The sequence below is a fragment of the Penicillium concentricum genome, assembly GCF_028827145.1.
Source record: "Penicillium concentricum strain IBT 3081 chromosome Unknown utg000002l_segment0_segment0, whole genome shotgun sequence".
In the NCBI taxonomy this organism is placed as follows: domain Eukaryota; kingdom Fungi; phylum Ascomycota; class Eurotiomycetes; order Eurotiales; family Aspergillaceae; genus Penicillium; species Penicillium concentricum.
This window is the reverse complement of record NW_026622755.1, coordinates 5,970,106-5,989,615: the sequence shown is the minus strand read 5'-3', so window position 1 is coordinate 5,989,615 and position 19,510 is coordinate 5,970,106. Positions and strand designations below refer to the sequence as shown.

Below are 19,510 nucleotides of genomic sequence, written 5' to 3'. Positions count from 1 at the left end.
TCGTTTTTCTTTTCTTCTTCATCCTTCCAAGTTTTATACTTGTGAGTATTAATGTTCCCAGCCATTTCAACGGGCATTACACTTCTTGATCGTTTTACTGACTGTTTCCCAGAATGATGAAAGCCTAGTGTGTTATATATGAGACAGTCTCTGTCCTCTGAGACGTGCGGCTCTCTCTCTTCGGAGAGCTCAAGGGCTGTACGAATCGAGGGTAGGGTATGTGATATATGCGTTCGGCATACCAACCTTGTTTACATAACGGACGCGATGAAGGCATCTCTGATCCCATTCACAAGACTTGAAGGTGTGATCATTGGCTTTGGGCCATGGTTTGAGGGTTTCCCTTAAGCTGGAAGATATGGATGTTGGATAGGTGTTGGCAACGACGCCTTTCATGTCTGAGGTCCTCTCTTTCGGCTCTTATATTCGCATCTAGCTAGCTATGCTTTGGTCTTGGGGACTTGTTCCTATGTCTGGGCTATTCTCGGCGGTAGGATTATAATAGAGCCAATTGTCTCCGAGGCATAGTCACCTCAGTCACTGTTGATTCTCTCTATAAACCCACTGATGAGAAGATAGCAGACATTTAAGCAAATATCATGGACTTCACCAAACTCTTCATTTCAGTATTTAGAACTTACATGTATCTCTATCATCATTGGTAGGACGGCAGCTACTGCCTGGACTCGTATATATATCTATGCATTGTTAGTTCTTCTCGTCATGCTGTTTAAATTCCGAATCGCATCACTGTAGTATTCTGATATCCTCGTTTTTCTCCAAACTGGGGTAATTCATACAAAAACAAACCCCTAAGTATGTATACTAGTCCCTAGTCCCCTATAATCGTCTCTCTGAACATCTTATGCAAATATCATTTTCTCCAACACCTCCTTCTCCCCACTATTCTCAACAAGATTCTTGAAGACACCACCCTCAATCCCCATAAGATCCTTTGGCGTGCCAAACTCAGCCGCCTTGCCAGCATCCATAACAAGAATGCGATCGAAGTCCGCAATTGTGCTAAGCCGGTGCGCAATGACCAGCAGTGTGGTGGCATTGCGGCCGAATTCCGCACGGATAGACTGCTGAATCAACGCGTCGGTCTCCATATCGACAGCCGAGGTCGCCTCGTCTAGAACCATGATCTTGGGCCGCGCAACGATGGCACGGGCAAGACAAAGGAGCTGGCGCTGACCTTGGGAGAGGTTAAGGCCACCCTCGGAGATAGTCGCAGAGAGAGAGGTGAAAACGTTTGCGTTAGTCTTCTGGGCCGTCACTGGTGTCGAGGCGCCTGTTTCGCTGGGCTGGCGAGGAGGCGTGGCAGTCCGGGATGTGAGAGTGAGCTCATCGTCGTCGGCCTGGGAGATGAGGTGCACGCGTGCTAGCGCATCGTAGAGCTCTGTATCGCTGTATTCTTCGAACGGGTCAAGATTCGATCGCACCGTGCCAGAGAATAGCACTGGGTCTTGCGGGATGATTGCAAGTCTGCTGCGGAGGTCGTGCAGTTTGATCTTGGAGACATCGAGTCCGTCAATGAAGATCTGGCCTGAGCGTGCCTCCAAGAATCGGAAGAGTGCAAGCGTCAAAGAGGACTTGCCAGCCCCTGTGCGTCCAACGACGCCCACACGCTGGTTCTTCTCCACCGAGAAGCTGAGCCCATTCAATACCGGTGGGAGATCCGGTGCGTAGCCCACCACAAGATCGTGGACTTCGAGATGGCCCTCTGTGGGCCAAGCAGCAGGTGCATCTGCTCCTCCTTGGTTCTCGAGCTCGATGTTGGAATACTCGATTACACGTTCTATGGCGTTCATGTTCAATTCAATGTTAGCGTATTGTCGTAGTGCCATCGTGATCGCATTGTTATACTGCAACGCAAAGCTGAGAGCGAAACCCGCAAGTGAAGCGCTAATACCAGGCAGATAGACCACCAGACCAGCAGTGACGGTTGAGAAGATAGCGCCAACGACGCTCATGCGGAACGCGAGCCAGCGGTTGAACAGCCACAAGGTCCACCATGCCTGCGCATGGCGATTGATCTTGTTGTACATGATTTCGACGTAGGTGTCTGGTTTGCTGAACGCACGAATGGTGATTAGGCCAGCGAGACTAGACCCAAACTGCTCAAACACTGGGCTTTTCGCAGTGCTCTCGAGACGTTTGATCTGACGGGCACCTTCCAAATAGGATACTGCCAGCTTGAGACATACGAGCAACAGGACCAGGCCGAACAAGATCACCATCCAATCGACAAGCATCCCCGCAATCATGATTGCGAGAACATCTAGGATCTTGCCCACGAAGAATCCAACATCGTATCCGATTCGTGAATCGATTGAGTGGAAGTCGGCTGTGAAGCGATTGAGAATTCGCCCCAATGGAACAGTGTCCAGCCACCGGAGTGGCGCGCGGAGGATAGCATAAATCAAGCCATTGAACAAGTTTCTCGAGGCCCGGACTGATGCCGAAAGAATGCAGTAATAACGGACTGTCCCGATTATACAGGCACTCATCGAGATGGCAACATAGACTCCGAGGTACATAAAGAGGTCATCATGTTGTGGGACCGGTGCAGTCGATTGCATGGTATGCTGCAATAGGATATTGTATTGCTCGGGATGGACCTTTGTATTGGAGGATGAACTCGTCCAAATATTGATCCACCAAGACTGTAAATAAGGATTAGTCCAAATAAACAAAATATAGACAATAATATCTTGGGATTTTATGCACTTACCCGTCCAATCAAGAGGGTCGAAAACGATAAATAGACCGCGAGAGTCATCAACCAGTAGACTACGGAGCCACCTTTATTTAAGAAAGCAAGGTACACTGCTAGCCGCACAGAACCGGTTTCTCTTTTTTCGTCTTCCACAAACTTCTTCGGAGTAGTCGTCTGTGCAGTAGCAGCTCCATTTCCGTTGGGAGCTTGGCCATTTGGAGCGGTGCTCGCTTTTTGGTAGGATGTATTGGAGATCACCTTTTGGAGAGTTGTCTCCTCGTCATTGAGTAATTCAGAATCGTCTCCATCTGCTATAAGATCCGCTTGTTCTGCGGCCTGTTCCTCGCGAAGGATATCCTCTAGATGATGTGATTCCCTCAGGTCATCAACGGTACCTGCATATTTGATACGACCATTCTCCAACAGCACGGAATAGTCGGTGCGAGGAAGACACAGTGCTACATGGTGAGTGACCAAAATGCGAGTTCGGTTCTGGCCGAGTTCCCCGGTGAGAGCGCGCTCAAAGAGGTGACGACCTGTGTGCGCATCGAGGGCGCTAAAGATGTCATCCAGAACAAGTATGCCAGCCCTAGAGTACAATGCGCGGGCAAATGAGACACGCCAGCGCTGGCCACCGCTAAGGTTGACACCATTCGCACCGATATCGGTCATATCTCCGTCCGGTAGCATCTCGAAATCTTTCTCCAGAGCGCAAGCAAAGATGACCTGTCGGTAGCGCTCTGCGTCATCCGGGAGTCCAAAGAGAACGTTCGCTTTAATCGTAGCATTTTCGATCCATGGCATCTGCGCAACATAGGCAATGGCCGAGTCGATAATCCAATTTGCCTTTGTCGCAACATGATCGAATCGGTCTGTGATAGGAGGTGGAACTGGTACCATGATCGTCCCGGCGAGGACATCACATTCACCCAGGATCGATGAGAGAAGGAGACTCTTTCCAGAGCCAGTTCTGCCCGACACCACGCTTAGACTCTTCGTCGGGAATTTCAAGGTCATGTCACGCAAAATAAAACGATCCTCGGAATCTTGGATATCTTGTTCCTCCGCAGGCCATGCAACAGAGGCGTTGTCGAAAGCGATATATTCAGCGGGGACAGTATTGACAACATTTTCGGAGGTGGCCAAAAATTCGTCGATACGATCCGCGCTAACTTTCGCCTCTAAGCCCATCGACATAAGCTCTGGTATAATAGCGAGCGACACCTCGAGGGAATTGAAGATTGCCATGGCTGTGAAAGCCACAGAAGGTGTCAAAGTGCCATTAATAATGGCGTATGTAGTCAACGAGACGGCGGATAAGCCGACAGGACCGAGAACCCAGATTGCAAGCAGGCCAATATCAGCAACGAAGGAAGCCCACAATGCGCCAAGTTCGGTTTCACGCGTATCCTGGACACGCTTCTGCCATTGCTTCTCCAAAGCGGAGAATTTGATCTGCCTAATTCCCTGCAGCACTTCGGTAACGATCGCCAGCTTCTGGTCACGGAATTTCATCAATCGGTCCTGGGCATTCGAATATTTTCTAGCTGCGTATGCATTCAGCGGTGTCACAAGAGCAGAGACTGAAAGGCCGGCAAAGGCACTGCGCCAGCCGAGGATTTGGACCAGAAACGCAGCACCGATAATGATTCTGAAGGTCGCTTGTGGGATGATATAGTTGAAAGAGGCAAAATCTGAAACGCGTCGAGCATCCACCGCCACATGGTTGATAATACTCTGGCGGCTTTTCTTCATTGCATCCTCGTCATCTTCGTGGTCCCCTGTAGATCCCTTGGTGGAATTACCGGATTCGTCTGGCGTGTTGGACTTCTTTGTATGCTTCACGTCCTTGCGACGCATGGCTTTGGCAAATATGACCGCTGACAGCTCTGCATAGGTCGGAACCCCAAGTTTAGAGTATACCACCCAGAACAGCCACGCCTCCACGCTCGAGGTGAGGAACAAGAACCCACCCAAGGCGAGGACCCAGATATATGATGCCCCAATATTCCAGTACGGAGTATCACGCAGTTCAAGTGTTTTCAATATCTGAAACAGGGCGACCTGCGGCCCAAAACTCAGGAAGCAAATCAGGAGACTAAGCGTCATCTGGGCGAGTAATGACTGCCAATGCGCCAAGATGATCGCTTTCCACAATTTCCGGTTGTGTCTAGCAATTTCGAATTTCTCACGGAGGAAACCCGCACGATTCGCTGCCGTAAGCTTGGGGATATCATCAAGCTCCATTTTCTTGTGCTTCACTGCATGGTTTAACAGCTGATTGGACCAGCTGAAAGTGAAGCGGCTGAGTAGAGAGACTGAAAGCTCCTGCTCAACCAGCTTATCTTCATGGTAAACATCTGGACGACGCGGTAGCAGAACACAGAATACGGCGCGAAGAGCAGCGCTAGCAATTTGAGCCAATTGCAGCCCGACCCAAACTCGGCCATGAGGGATGGGGAGTTGAGAGAATACCAAGACGCCCAGTTCAATTCCTGGAACTGCAATGGCAACGAGACTCCCCCAGAAAGCGAAGTGCCCTAGTACATATCGGCTTGTCGGTCGGGGTTCAGTGAAGAAAGCAACAGCCTGAATACTAAGAAGAATCTACAAGATAAAAACTGACTGTTAGCTTTTAAATGGAATGGTTTCGTGCTCTTTATCAGGGTTTCTACATACCCACACCCCGAACTGCAACCATATCAATGGCGTGGAATTGGTAATAAAGAGCTTCAATGTTGCAAGAACAGCCAATGCGAGGGTCACCAGAAGTCCGGCGATGGAGAACAGGGCGATAGCGATTCTTTGCCATTTATCAGAGAAGGCTCGGAGGGATTCCTCGGTCGCTTCGCCATCTTCATCACGGTATACATCTTTGGCTAGTTGGATAGGGTCATAGTCACGCGCTTTGCCAGCAATACGGTTGGCGATACTCTGGATGGCAGGTATACTATCCAGAGCAACTAGCGACAAAGCTAGATAGGTAGATGTCGCCAAGTAGGACATATTCTTCGCACACGAAAAAAAAAAAGAAAAAGACAGACAAAAAAAAACTATTAACGCGTTATCATCAACGACTATAACGAATTCGTATATCCCTGCTAGCGTCAGCTATGTCACATTGAGCGGGGGGGGTAAGAAGGGAATAGACCGACCTTAGACCGCAAGTGACTCAGAAACCTATTCAGACTATATTAAATGTCAGATCAATTTCCCTCCAGGGCTGTGTATTGAGTCACACGCATGCAATATACCTTACAGAACTCGTGTTCAAGCATTGAACTAGTTACTTATGTACGTCGGCCAGAACCGCCATGTGGACACTGTTATCTCCGAGCACTGTGTAGTATTGCGAAATATGGCGTAAGCACTAAGCGCTAACATTCCACTCTTTCGGGAGAATACATACTTGTATAGCTTATGTCCATCTAATGCCCATCTAATGCAGGACCGGCCTCCACCCGCGTCTCGGCACAAACTCCTCCACGCCCTCATCATCTAAGACATCGACCCCCAAACGCGCCGTGATAAGACTCCGCTCAGCTTCTGGTCCGTGCACGTAGAACGGCTCAAATCCTTTTCCGACGGGTTTCGGGGTCCATGTTCTTTTCCTAGTTTTTCCCTCACTTTCATTTCCTCTCACCATGGTCGGCTCAAATCCAGATGATTCTCTGTCTAAACTGAGATACCATCGCCGCTGGTGGATCGAGCCGATCATATTGCTGGACCCTGGGTAGGCATTGTTTCTTTGTATCTCAAGGTCGGCGGTGTGGGTATTTCCTACATGTGCATGCTTAGCCGGGCCGGTTTGAAATTCGGATTGAGACCGTGGCGGTGTTGCGTCCCCCCTTGATTCTTGGTTATTTCGCGGCGAGGGCGATTCCGAGTCCGAGGTAGACGGCGCTTGTGGCACCGTTCGCCTGGATGGGTGTCGACGACGCCGTTTAGGGCCCTCGCGGATCGGCCGCGCGAAATCGGTTGATTTGTCCATCCGCAGAATAATAGTGTAGTCTTTTGGTAAACGAGTTCCATGTAGTCGGAGTCGGATTTTGCGCTTGGTGTCTTATGCGTTAGAGAACCGAGCCCATTGTCTCCATGATGTACGGGGATAGACCTACATTTTGAAAAGCTTCTCGTAACTTCGCACTGTCTGAGATCTGCTCTTCCGGTGGACCCTGACTATCTTCGGAGATCTCTGATCGAGAATCATCGGTCTCAGGGCCAGAGGGGTCCATCTGATAAGGTAGGATTTCATATTCTCCAGTGTCCCAGATAATCAGGCTCCCCGTTTTGTGGGAAGCTGTTTCAATGAGATGATTCTGTGAATATGTAAGTAAATTGCTGGTATATCATCTCATTCCCAGTTACAAACCCATAAACAATGGATCCGAGTTTCAGTTGCATTCCGGTTTAATCGTTGGCTATTCGGATCCCCGGGCATCCCATACATAACCGACCAACTGACAGAGCTGGTCTCTGAGAACTGGAGGCGGAGATCATAATGGGGCCCTGCGATGGGATGGTCATGTTGATGGATGACGAAATGGCGTCCTTCTGGGTGCTCATTACGTCTGTACAGCTCGACCCATTCCTTGATGGGTAGCCGGGGTATTGGTTGATTTGGAAGTGGGCGAACGCATTCTTTGAGCTTTGTGGAAATTGTGGTCAGAGGGTCGGTCACTTCAACCTGGCCTGCTTCGATGGCAGCGAGGCTGGATGAAATATTTAGTTGTGATGTGGTCAGCGGGATGGCGTCTCCTCCATCCTTGGCCCTTTTGATGGATGCTCTTTTTAGTGGCGGAGAGACGGGCGCATTTAGGCTTAAGAGAATTGGGTGCTGTTCATTTAGCGACATTTCTTTGTTCAGCTCATGCTCCGGGCTGGGTTCTGGGCTGCAGGCGCGTTTCATGACTGGGGCCTCCTGGGCTAGGGTGCGTCACAGCGTGTATCAAGCGAGACTTTCAGCCCACACATGCATGGGACTATTGGACTCATGTATTAACCGTATGGCTTTATAGATGGAAAGTTGAGTTGATGTCGGCCCGGGGTCTTTGGATATGGCTTAGTAACAAACGGCTCGACTTTCCAAGGGCCAACGACGTCAAAGATATCAGACATGGAAATTTGCAATCAGTAACTGGAATGTAGCGCGAGCTTGCAACTGACGGGAAGAAAAGGAAGAAATAATAACAAAATGTATAAGATCCCGTTAACATATTTATAACGCATACCTGTTCGAAATCAAATCTGCACTTTTCATGAGAAATGTTCAAACCTCGAATTTGTTCCAATTAAGACTATATTCCTACAGGAAATATAATAAAATCGATACCAACAAAACTATGTCACAGTGCCTGCTCTTGCGTCAATATGACATGTGAATCTGGCACCCGATTTCTCCCCAAAGCAACCCTAACCGCAAGGATCTCTCACACAAACTGTCAGATACGGTCAGATACCAGGTCATGAAAATCGGTAGTGGGATTAACGGCCACACTCTGCGGGTTGTGGAAGATATCCTTGGGATCAACAAGAGTCTTGATACGTTGGAGCCGTCCAAGATTGGTCCCCCAGTAGGCCATCTGACCATCCTTGAGGTAAGGATCAACATATCCCGGATAGGAACGCAGAGGACCGGGTGGTCGATTCTCTATGACAACTTGATGCAATCGATCGAGGAACCGTCTGGAAATGTACGCAGGAGGCTCAAACCCGATAACAGCATAGGATTGCATCCACATGACAGCATCACGGTGAACATAGGCTGTGGCATTCATGGGAACATCGTTGGTTGCACCACCTTCCAGGTCGAAAATAACCCACCAGTTCTGAGTGCCTTTCGGTGCGGTGTCGAGGTATGTGAACAAGGCAACTAGGGCGTGCTCGGTGAACAGTTCGTCGACTGTGAACGATACTGACTTGGAGTAGAACGAAGTGAGTAAAGCTCCGCCGATGGAGACCAGATAATTCTCAGCCGCGTGGGCTACTAAGGCTAGCCAGTTTGTGATGTATGCCACATTGCCCTTATTTTGGATTGGAAGATTGTTTTCCTGCTCAAATTCTTGGAATTTATCTGTGGTTCCGAAGAAGCTGCCCGTGATCACAATACCATCCGGGAAGATTGTGAGCTCAGTGGAATAATTACGCGTAATATTAGGCTTTGCCACGACGGACTGCCAGGCTTGGAAGAGTTTGACTTTGTCAAGTACGTTTCCCTGGCTGAATGTATACGTGTATTGCACAGCGCCCTTGGGAATTTCCTGAGTGCGAACTTTGAACTCAGTGACGATACCAAAGCTGGCGGCCGCACCCTTGATAGCCCAGAAAACATCCTGGTTCTGGGTGTCGGATGCTCTCACAACGCTGGAATTTGCCAGGACTACTTCAGCCTCCAGCACATGGTCCAGTGCAGTTCCCCATTGTCGCGACATGAGACCGAGACCACCAATGGTGAAATGACCACCAACACCGACTTGTGGGCAAGAACCATGAGACATAGCTCTACCACCTGCATGCAGAAGACGGTCTTGGAGATCACCTAAGTTTGTACCTGCCCCAACAGTGGCAATGTGGGTTTCCGGATCCATGGAGAATTTCTGGAAGCTTTTTAGGTCGACGACGACGTGACCATCGGCGCCTCCCAGACCTAACATAGTACATTTGGCTTAGCAAGGGTGGGATTTAAACCAAGAAGGCTTCGTACCATAGTTACCATAGCTGTGACCTCCGCTGTAAGCTTGCACCCTGTAGTTTCTCTCGACGGCACAACGCACGATTTCAGCGACCTGAGCCGTAGTATTCGGATATGTGATCGCCTCAGGATGGACAGGAATGGCCAGGTTATATGATGGCAGGGCCCGAAATTCATACAACAAATCTCCACGAAAGGCAGCCATATTGGGGTCTCCTCCCACGGCAGCCATGAAGCACTCACGGCCGGCGACGCTGGATGTATTCCCCATTTTGGATAAGAGTGAGAATTGAGGATTACTTCCAAGATGGTCAAGTAGAATTTAACAAGGGAAGAGACCCGTAATGACCGGTAGAACATATAGCAAGAGCTGAATTGCGACTGCTTCACGAGACGGAGAGCCCTGGCCAGGTCTGCTGTTCACTCCGATGTCTCATTTTCTCGGTGTTACAATTGTTACATATGTCACAATTGTCACATTGGTTGTTAATACTCAGGGGATCTCCTGATTATTTAAAGTTGTTCGTCTAAACATAGTTACTAAAGTCCTGTCATGCTACTGCAGGGACTAGTGTAACACGGATAATTAGTACATGAAAGTGCTTGAAATGATGAAAGCTAGAGTAAATGTTCGAATCGTCAACCAATAAACCCATAAGGGCCTAAGTGAATACCGAGAGATGCCGAAAGAAACTGCTCGGGGACCACCATAACGGCGACGTCAATGGTCCCCGATCCGGAAACTTTTTGACAGGCAATATGGAAACCCTATCTACTCCTTTATTTCATTGCTTTCTTTTCAAACGCCGAATTCAAGAAAATCACAGATTATAGATATTTTTTTTTCTACCTTCCTTGGGTGTTCTATGCTTCAGCTATCATAGGGATCTCCTATTAAACACTCGGTCCAACACATCCGCAATGACATCAGGAGTAAAACTTTAAGAACAAAGACAAATCGGCAAATCGACAGAGCATCGACAGCATGTTCACCCCAATTCATACCACGCTGGGTGCACTATTACTATTCCACGGCTCAACCGGCCTGCTAGTACACAACGGCGCCGTCTTCGGTATATCCTCTCTCCTATCTGAGTGCGCCTTCAACCCGAGTCGTGACAATGTGCCCATCATCGCGGGTTTGGTGTCCAGCATTGTACCAGTGTACTTCTTGGCACCATCACTGATCCCGAACTATCCCGCACCGCCAAATTCCTTGGCTTCTGCTGCAGCAACGTTAGGAGTGGGCTTCCTATTGGGATGGGGGACAAAGGTGAGGAGTATCGGACATAACTGAAAAAGGAACAAGTTGACTAAGTGAATGTAGAACGGTCGAGGTTGTACCTCTGGACACATGCTGTGTGGCCTTTCGCGTCTGTCACCCCGCTCGTTGATTGCAACCGCCATCTTTTTCACAACTGCACTGCTCACGGCGAACTTTGTCGAGGGCGGATCCAACATCCCTTCTTGTGGTACGACCCCGTGCTATACACCAGTGTATCCATCTGGACCCGAGTTGGGCTTTATGACTGGTGCAGCACTGCTAGCGGCCATCACGAACTTCATCGTTATCCCGCGGATTGTCCATCGATCGGAGGAATCTAGGGTCGCCTATTCCTATGTGGCAGGGTTGGAGTTTGGTCTGGGTCTTTTGATATCTGGAATGGCAGACCCAGCCAAGGTGCTCAGGTTCTTTGCCATCTTGACTGACCCATCCCGATTTGATCCGTCGCTGGTGCTGATCATTCTGTTTGGAATTGGACCATCCCTGTTCACTTTCCTGGCTAAGAAACCAGGCCAGGCGGTCGAAAAGGAAAAGAATGTTGCAAAGCCTACCCTTGCTGAGAAATGGCGACTCCCAACAGCCACCGTGAGTGACATCGATTGGCGGTTTATCGCGGGTGCTGCGTCATTCGGGCTAGCCTGGGGACTGAGAGGGGTCTGCCCAGGCCCTGCAATTTTGCGAACAGTCCTGCAACCGACCTGGGGGCTGATCACGATGGGTGGATACATGCTGGGCAACCTCATTTAATGGGAATGAGAAGTATAAATTATGGGCATTTGATTCTCCATTAGCTTTGTCGACTTTTGGCGTTATCGTGGATGAATATAGTAGAAATCGGTGCATGATGAGGCAAGGAAAGCCCCAAAAGATGGAGGTCCGTATCTCTCATGAGCTGCGTCCGAGGTTTGATTAGCAAAGGAAACAATGCCATAGAATATGTACATAGTCGGTTCAACTGAGAATATATGCCATTGGTCCGCGAATAAATGCATTGGGTATATAACAGAGGGGGAAAAGGCTACAGGGGACCGAAAATATACAAAGGAGACCTCAGGAGTAAACGGAAGGATGGCTTACAACTCAGTCTTCCTGCTTATGCGAAGTCCTTCCAACTCAGCAGACTCGTCGTCACTGCGTGGACTGGGTGCTGATGGATGGTCAAAGTATCCTTCCAACTCCATCCATTCAGCAGCGAAGGCGGTAACTAGCATGCTCCAGTCCTCGACGGTATCCAAATCTAAATGCTCACCATCATCGTCGATTGTATGCCAAACAGGAGGGAACCCCTTGAAGGGAGCAAAGTCAATGAGATGGAGAACCTCAACACCCTTTGCGAGGAAAGGAAGGTGATCGTCCTGGATGCCACCCATAGGCGCGAGCTTGTGCCCATCCTTTTCGGTATCGACGAACCACGGATCAGCCGAGGCAGACTTGAACTGCTTCAGTGACTTGAACCGCTTTTCAATGGCGCCCAGGCGTTGATAAGCCCAGTGGGTGGTCTCATAGTAAGACTGAATTGTCGGGGATTTCGAGCCCAGCAGATCCAACAGGACAAAAAGAGATATTGACGACAGGGGACCCTTGAATTCCGACATCGCGGGATAGACTTGGTCATCCCAATGTGTAGCCAGGGCACGAGCTCCGTAGAGAGAATCGGTGTCAGTCCAGTCTTTAAAGGCTTCTTCGCCATCCAAGAATATGACCTGGAGACCCCGCTCCTCTTCGAGGTAGTCATTTAGTCCCTGCTCCTTCAACGCGGACCATTTCTTCTCCAGCGCGGCATCCACGCTGCGCATGGCATGCATGATCATCGCACATGGCGCAGCACTGTCGATCCCCCCGATGAGGCCTTCCGGTTCTATCTTGCTGTCATAGTGAGCGACAAGAGTGAGACGCCCAACGTCGCCAACCGAGGCCCAAGGAGGATCGCGCGTAGCAATGAAGTTTCGGAAGGGTACATCCTTCCCCTTTGATAGTGGTGTTTTTGCTGTAGAGTTGTGGACCTCAATAGTCCATTTGGGCAACGAAGTTCGAAAAAAGTCGACGAAGTGATTCAGGACCGCAGTGGAGCCGGGGGTGCCAGGGACGCGGGTCCTTAGTATAGGTGACAACAGAGCGCCATTGTGAATATCAAAGTCGTTATTAGGCCGCAGGAGTTCGGTCAGTGTCTTATCTGATAATTCCTCGTATGCTTCTACACATGATAGAAGCATTAAAAGAAGCCCTAGCCAAAGTGACACAATGCCAGGTGTTGTGCGATAAGCCGAAGACATGGGGTTGAAGGAGCTCGCGCTAACTGCTCATGACCTGCATCAAAGGAACGATTGAACAGAGTTCAAGACTAGTTCAGCCAGGTACCCAACGGTATTATAGAGTATGAGATCAAAGGAGAACGTGTCAAATACTGGCAAGGATCAGCTCATGCAGCAATCCAAACAGAGCGGAAGCTAAGGCGGTCACCTTTTTGCCGAGCAATCGGCATCACGGCGATTTATTGCGGGTGTTGATCAACGTCCCAATTCTAAGCCAACTACATTACACAGGCACAATGCGACTACAAATTCTACTTCACCCTCAATTACGCACAACTCTACCAGAATGTGCCCAGCGCAGTCTTCGGAGGAGCGTCTGGGTCCGGTTCAAGTCGCAGATCCCTCGGCCGTCGCAGAAGCATCTTTCACCATTACCCAAATCGAAGGAAACACTTCCAGCCACGCGTTCTCCAGTCGCAAGAACCCTCACACCCCAAAAGACAACCGTCAGGTCAGGTAGTGTGAACCCTCCCGCCGGTCATTAAGTGCGCGTGCTGAGCTAGAGTTGCAGGCCCACCTGAACGAATCTTGGTCTACTATGGAGGGACGGGCAGAGCTATCTTTCTGGGGACACTGCGAATCACCACAGTGATTCTCTTTGGTGCAGCATGTCTAATCGTTGCACCGGCATGCTCCGTGGCTGACTACCCCTGGTACAGCACACCTGCGGGTAAGCTATATAACTTGGATATTACACCGCCTGGGCGTTTATGCTGATTTTACTGTAGTGATTGCCGCTGGTGCCCTCCCAATGCTATTTGTGTCCTATACTGCTGCCCCTTACGTGAACTTCATTCATTTGGCCCTGCCGGCCTTTGCCAGAAAGTCACGGGAAGCTGCCGCCCAGTATGCGAAAGACCTGCCTCCGACAGCTGTTCTGTATCTCACCAACATGCGGTTCAATACTATTCCCCGGCAAACGGCTGTTCGCCTTGGAGATCTGGTTCCGTTCAAAGACTCCTTGCGGCCCGTCACATTCAAGAATCTGAATCCGTCGCCGCAACGATGGTGGCAGGGCAGAGCTCCAACCCAATTCTATACTGGAACCCACAGTAAACCAGGGAGACAGACATCGGCTTTCTATCCAGAATTGTGGAATGTAATTTACCAGCAAATTCAAAAAGCCAAGCCGCAGCCTCGTTGATCGAATATAAATCTGCGACTTGATGGCTGGTTACATTGATGGTTTGATGTCAAATTCTGTCAGTTGCTTGATCGAGAGAGCTAGTCTCGGCCACTATAATTGAAGTCTTGGTAACGGTCAATTGATAATTGGTCACACTAGGGGCATTTTGATATCTATACATCTACCTTAGGGCCTTGTGTCTCTGCTATATAGTAACTATGAAGTCCCAGTCATAATTAACGCGCATTAGTCGAACGGAAAGAAGACACCCATGCCTTGGGGGGAACCCCATTTCCTAACCGCCCCGAATCCAAATTTTGAGCTATTTCGCGCTACTTGGACGTCACTTGGACGTTAATCGAGTCGAAAGTAACATGTATCAATTCTGCTAGCGCAAAGAAGCATTTGATAGCAAGGAAAAATCAAGTCTGTTTATATGCTCTTTCCCTGAAGTCTTACCTAGCCCTCATCTTAGACAGCTCTGAACTAAAGGCACTTCAAAAAAGCCCATTATCCCTGAAATATCTTCGCGATTGAACGTCTGAACGCAGTTAAATAGCCTTCATAATTGGCTCAACTGGTTCTCTTCTTTTATCTTCTTTCAAGTTAATAGTTTCAAGTTGAGCATCACATTTTGCGAGCATTGCATTGGCAACCTTGCGTTCTACAGTATCAGTTCACTTTCTTGTTTTGCAAGATCAGTTCAGTCCACATAATCTTGCTTTCCTTTTCAGATCCATGCTGTTTCCCCTTTTCCCTGTTTCCCTCTACAACTCCACACCGTCTCTCTTTCATCGTGTATTCATCACTTCAAGTTCAAATCAGCTTTGATACTCGACTTAACCACCCCATCTACCCACAACCTCAACAAACTAAGTCAAGATGTCCTCCCCGGCTAATTCCAAAGATAAACTCTTCCCTGGCATTTCCGCGACTGAAACCAAGCTCCTGGTCCTCGCCAATGTCTGTTTGAAGAACGACAAGGTATGTCATTTGGTCCCAAGTTTCCTCATTGTCTTATGCCTGCTAACATATTGGACCACAAAGGTTGACTACGACAAACTTGCTGTGAACGCTGGAATCAAAGCGTCTTCCGCCCAAACTCTTTTCCGAAATGCGAAGCGAAAGCTCGACAAGCTGTTCGGCGATGACAATGCTGATACTGAGGGCAATGGTAACGGCAACGGCAATGGCGCCCAGGCCGATATGTCCCCTGAGGAGACTCCTTCCAAGCGTGGAAAATCGACCGCGAAGGCCAAGCCCCGCACTCCCAAGGCTCCTAAGACCCCCAAGATCCCCAAGACCCCAAAGACTCCCAAGGCGACCAAGACCCCCAAGGGTAGCAAGGGCGCTGTCAAGTTTGAGGAGAGTGAAGACCAGATCCCCGTTGACCCCGAGCTCAGTCCTACCACCACCTCCGCCGCCATGTTTGCTGAAGATACTAGCCGTGAGACCGCCGTTGTTGACCCTTTCGTTGAGCCTTTCGTCGAGCCTGCCGCTACCGTTGACGCTACAAAGGGCAAGACTGAAGACCAGGATGAGGGCAATGAGAATATCGGCAAGTACGACAAGACCGACGGGGATGCGCTTGATCTGGCAGTGAACCAGCAACTCTCTGAGTCTCCTTTGCCCCAAGAAGAGGACGATCCCAGCTACGAGGAGGACATTCAGGAGGACGAAGAGCACGAGGATTAATCCCGGGTTCAAAACTTCAAAAACACGAGATGGAACAATTATCACGGAGCACATTTGAGAAGGACTGGTTTTTTTAGGAAATGGCAAGGAAGGCATTAGGAGGAGAATGTGAGGAGGTTACCAAGGGAAATCGTGAATACTCTTGAGGGAAAAAAAAAGGTCTCTACTAGTTTGTCTTGAACAAGTGATACGGCACTCAAATCAAACACAGTGGATATTGCATTTGCATGCTCTAGAACCTACATATATCATGTACAAAGTACATTCTAAGGTCGGTAACCGGAGGTTTTATGCGGGCAGACCTCATTCAGCGTCCCTCTGTTTGGAGCCGCAGTGATTTCACGTGCGAAGGAATAAATGCGGATAAATGCTATAGGCCTGGAAGGTGTTTAATCGAAGACAGTTGGTGGAAAGCACATTTCAAAAGTATTGTCTTCAATGTCAGTCCCAGAGTAATAGTGGTTTAGTATATGGAGTAGACCTGTATCACCTGCATATGACGCTACAAACAGCAGGCTACCCAGCGGTATAGGCGCCAACTGCCAAAACCCCATTTCTAGTTAGTTAGTAAATATTTGATGCCTTGATGCCTAGATTTCGCCTGGCGGCCTGAATTAACGACGGGCAGAAGAATTAAAATACCTGAGTTACCATAACACTTCTCTTAATAATCAAAGTAGCCTGATTTTGCTGGCGTTTACAACTCTCAAAAATGAAGCTTTTGATCTCCATACAAATGGAGAGATCTCGATATTCTTGGACGGTTTACAAGTGTCAAAAATGAAGCTTTTCATCTCTATACAATTGGTAGTATCTCCATGTCTTTGGACTTGTAAACCACCTAGAATATGGAGATCAAAAGCTTTATTTTTGACACTTGCAAGCCGTCTAAGAAAGTCGAGATCTCTCCATTTGTATGGAGATCAAAAGCTTCATTTTTGAGAGTTGTAAACGCCAGCAAAATCAGGCTACTTTGATTATTAAGAGAAGTGTTATGGTAACTCAGGTATTTTAATTCTTCTGCCCGTCGTTAATTCAGGCCGCCAGGCGAAATCTAGGCATCAAGGCATCAAATATTTATTAACTAGAAATGGGGTTTTGGCAGTTGGCACCTATACCGCTGGGTACTGAGAAAGTAATGACCGTTGATACATGATCGAATGTGCAAACTGGAGCTTGCATCGACAAGTCTGGTTTAAACAAATGCTTTGGGCAGAGATGTTGGTTGAAAGTCATTACACCACAGAAACCTTTCCCGGCACCCTCACGTTTCCTCATAGTCTAGCCCTAGAGATTGATTCAAACTTATATTGATTTGGCTACAGCCAAACTCGAGCTGGTCAGACACGCTGCTAATAATGGCGCAATCCAAGGCGCAATCCAAGGCACACTCTTCCCTTCGAAATTGGCCCCCGTTTTTTAGGGCCCGGGGCGTCCCGAGCATTTTATTGACTTCTTTCCCGCATGGAGCACCTCTCTTTATCTTCTGCCTTTCTTCTCTCTTACCAAACCAGTCGAGGTTGAAAATGGAACAAGATTGGGAGAAAATGGAGGCCCGGGTATCTTTAAAGCGGTCCAGTGCGCTCTCCTTTCTAACAAAGAGCTACAATCCTAGGTGTGAGCGAAACTGACAATTTTTTTGCTGAGCAGGAATGGACTTCGAAGACGATGAGTCAAGAGATGGATCTGAATACGGTGTATCAGATGACACCGAAGAAGAGCGGTGGAGTGAAGATGAGAGTGAAGATGTAGATGAACAGGAGGTTGAAAATCACGAGTATACAACCCCCGGTGATACATCACGAATGGTGAATATCCGCCTTTTTTTCACTGAGGAGGAAACGGGCGGGTTTAAATGGATGAAAAACTGTGTCGCCAAATGCACTTGCGATGGTGTCGTTGTCGCTACCGCTCTGGCTCGGTATATTTATCGAGAGAGCATGCGCTCTGAGTTCTGGGAAAACATGGAAGAACCTAGCGAGGAAACGTGCGGTATGGCCTACGATGTCTTTGATCGATATGGAACACTTAAGACCAAGTATAAGGACCATCCAGTGCAAAGAGGAACTGGTGTATGGGGAAACGAGCTTGATCATGGCCCTCTTTTCCTAATCGAGGTACTTCATGTTAAAGCACTGGACCTACGTCGGAAAGGGCTGGGGCAGAAAGTAGTATCTTTACTTCTGCAAAAGGCTCAACAGCGTTGCCTAGACGAGAAGGAAGACCGCAAACGCAAACACATGGATATTGTCTACGGTTCCAAAGAGGCCTTTGAGCGAGAATGGACTCCACATGCTTTAGTCAGTCCCGGAATACTGACAGCGGATATCGAATCTCAGTCAGTGGGCAGGTCCGCAGAAGAACGCTTGATGATACGGACTCGAATTCAATCCGGTGCTATTGACTTTTGGCGATCATGCGGTTTTCGCCGAATTGGAGCATCTCGCTGTTTTGCATTTTCGTTCGATCTGCACCATCAGTCTCGGGTTCTTACGGCGGCTGCTGATTTCGACCCGCGTAGCAGCCATGCTAAAGATCTCGAAGACGAAGAACTGGAAGTTATCTATAAGACGGATTCCTCTACTGACTTAGGGAAATTGAAAATGGGAAGACTTCGTGATGCGCTGCCGCTACATCATGCAGCTCTCACTCTGACGGATGAAGAACTCAAAGCTTTTTTCGTCAATCATTCTGGCGATGAGACTGGCTGGAATCGAGTGACCAACTCTAAAGCCACGCTTCTGCATCTAACAGCTTGCGAGCTCAAGCCCCAGAGTACACAGTGGCTACTTGATAATGTCCACCACGCCGAGTCCTGGAAGACAGCTCGTGATATTGACGGGTACACCCCCCTCGAATCATTACAGGAGAAGTTGGAGATAATGCGAACACGAATAGTACATGGCTTTTTCAGGGTCTCGAACATATCAGATCACTTCAGAGGAAACCCTGACACCGCAGTGTCCTGTCTCTCCTTGCTGCTCGGACAGGAAGCTTCGGCGCTTAATAAAGAATACCTCCGGTACGGCTGCATATGCGGAGAGTGTGTGAGAGGATTTCTATCTGCCCGGATGAGGAGCTCTCTCATCGTCCAGGGTGAGACTGCGTACGACTTTATGCAGGATGGAATTGAGGATGGTGGTTTTTGGGTAGAGTTCAACGACCACAGACTCGAGCACCTCGATTCCGATGTGCGAGAGAACCTCAAAACCAACAAGTCACTGCGAAAGGGCTTTGCGAATCTTTTCCAAATTGCCGTGGAGTGTCTTAAGGCGAAAAGGGCTCCAGTTGCAGCAAATCTCGAGTGGTACTGTAAGAGTCGGAGCGAGTGGCCACCATATATCAAGAGCTATCTGCGACGCGCTGGAACGCGGATGGGCTGTCGGGCAGTGCTTCGGGAGATGTTTGACGCTGCTATGAATGAGGACGAGAAAGCAGGAAATGGAGAGTGTCAACGCATATTGAAGAAGGAATGGTCAGATCTTCCAACTTGTAGGAATGATCATGAGTTTGAGTTTGTTGCTAGGGCTTGTGGCTATAGTGGGGATGATTCCATTTCGGTACCATGCTGGTAGATTGATTCTCTTACATCCCTACATGTTTTTATACCCTGTCATCTTGGGTCCTCTGCTTGATAATTCATCTTTCTTAACCACACTTGCCTTCTAAGATCGATATC

General features: G+C 48.7%; 8 protein-coding genes across 8 annotated transcripts; 4 read left to right on the top strand and 4 right to left on the bottom strand.

Moving 5' to 3' along the window:
- Positions 1-863: 863 nt before the first annotated feature.
- Positions 864-5,728, bottom strand: N7517_005970 (ABC transporter integral membrane type 1; the record flags this gene model as incomplete). The annotated part of the gene is made up of 3 exons (XM_056723700.1): positions 864-2,669; positions 2,738-5,329; positions 5,402-5,728. 3 exons carry the CDS (start codon positions 5,726-5,728, stop codon positions 864-866), a joined length of 4,725 nt encoding a protein of 1,574 aa, XP_056579950.1.
- A 433-nt stretch (positions 5,729-6,161) lies between these two features.
- Positions 6,162-7,631, bottom strand: N7517_005969 (uncharacterized protein; the record flags this gene model as incomplete). The annotated part of the gene is made up of 3 exons (XM_056723699.1): positions 6,162-6,776; positions 6,841-7,041; positions 7,095-7,631. 3 exons carry the CDS (start codon positions 7,629-7,631, stop codon positions 6,162-6,164), a joined length of 1,353 nt encoding a protein of 450 aa, XP_056579949.1.
- Positions 7,632-8,163: 532 nt separating this feature from the next.
- On the bottom strand, positions 8,164-9,684 carry N7517_005968 (FAD-binding oxidoreductase; the record flags this gene model as incomplete). Its single annotated transcript, XM_056723698.1, has 2 exons — positions 8,164-9,368; positions 9,426-9,684. The coding sequence occupies 2 exons, from the start codon at positions 9,682-9,684 to the stop codon at positions 8,164-8,166; spliced, it is 1,464 nt and encodes a 487-aa protein (XP_056579948.1).
- Positions 9,685-10,398: 714 nt separating this feature from the next.
- N7517_005967 (YeeE/YedE family protein) lies at positions 10,399-11,445 on the top strand (the record flags this gene model as incomplete). Its single annotated transcript, XM_056723697.1, has 2 exons — positions 10,399-10,686; positions 10,741-11,445. The coding sequence occupies 2 exons, from the start codon at positions 10,399-10,401 to the stop codon at positions 11,443-11,445; spliced, it is 993 nt and encodes a 330-aa protein (XP_056579947.1).
- Positions 11,446-11,771: 326 nt separating this feature from the next.
- N7517_005966 (glutaminyl-peptide cyclotransferase family protein) lies at positions 11,772-12,971 on the bottom strand (the record flags this gene model as incomplete). The annotated part of the gene is made up of 1 exon (XM_056723696.1): positions 11,772-12,971. One exon carries the CDS (start codon positions 12,969-12,971, stop codon positions 11,772-11,774), a length of 1,200 nt encoding a protein of 399 aa, XP_056579946.1.
- A 275-nt stretch (positions 12,972-13,246) lies between these two features.
- Positions 13,247-14,154, top strand: N7517_005965 (uncharacterized protein; the record flags this gene model as incomplete). Its single annotated transcript, XM_056723695.1, has 3 exons — positions 13,247-13,466; positions 13,522-13,680; positions 13,739-14,154. The coding sequence occupies 3 exons, from the start codon at positions 13,247-13,249 to the stop codon at positions 14,152-14,154; spliced, it is 795 nt and encodes a 264-aa protein (XP_056579945.1).
- Positions 14,155-15,018: 864 nt separating this feature from the next.
- N7517_005964 (putative histone h1.3.) lies at positions 15,019-15,831 on the top strand (the record flags this gene model as incomplete). Its single annotated transcript, XM_056723694.1, has 2 exons — positions 15,019-15,120; positions 15,184-15,831. 2 exons carry the CDS (start codon positions 15,019-15,021, stop codon positions 15,829-15,831), a joined length of 750 nt encoding a protein of 249 aa, XP_056579944.1.
- A 1,652-nt stretch (positions 15,832-17,483) lies between these two features.
- On the top strand, positions 17,484-19,406 carry N7517_005963 (uncharacterized protein; the record flags this gene model as incomplete). Its single annotated transcript, XM_056723693.1, has 1 exon — positions 17,484-19,406. One exon carries the CDS (start codon positions 17,484-17,486, stop codon positions 19,404-19,406), a length of 1,923 nt encoding a protein of 640 aa, XP_056579943.1.
- Positions 19,407-19,510: the final 104 nt, after the last annotated feature.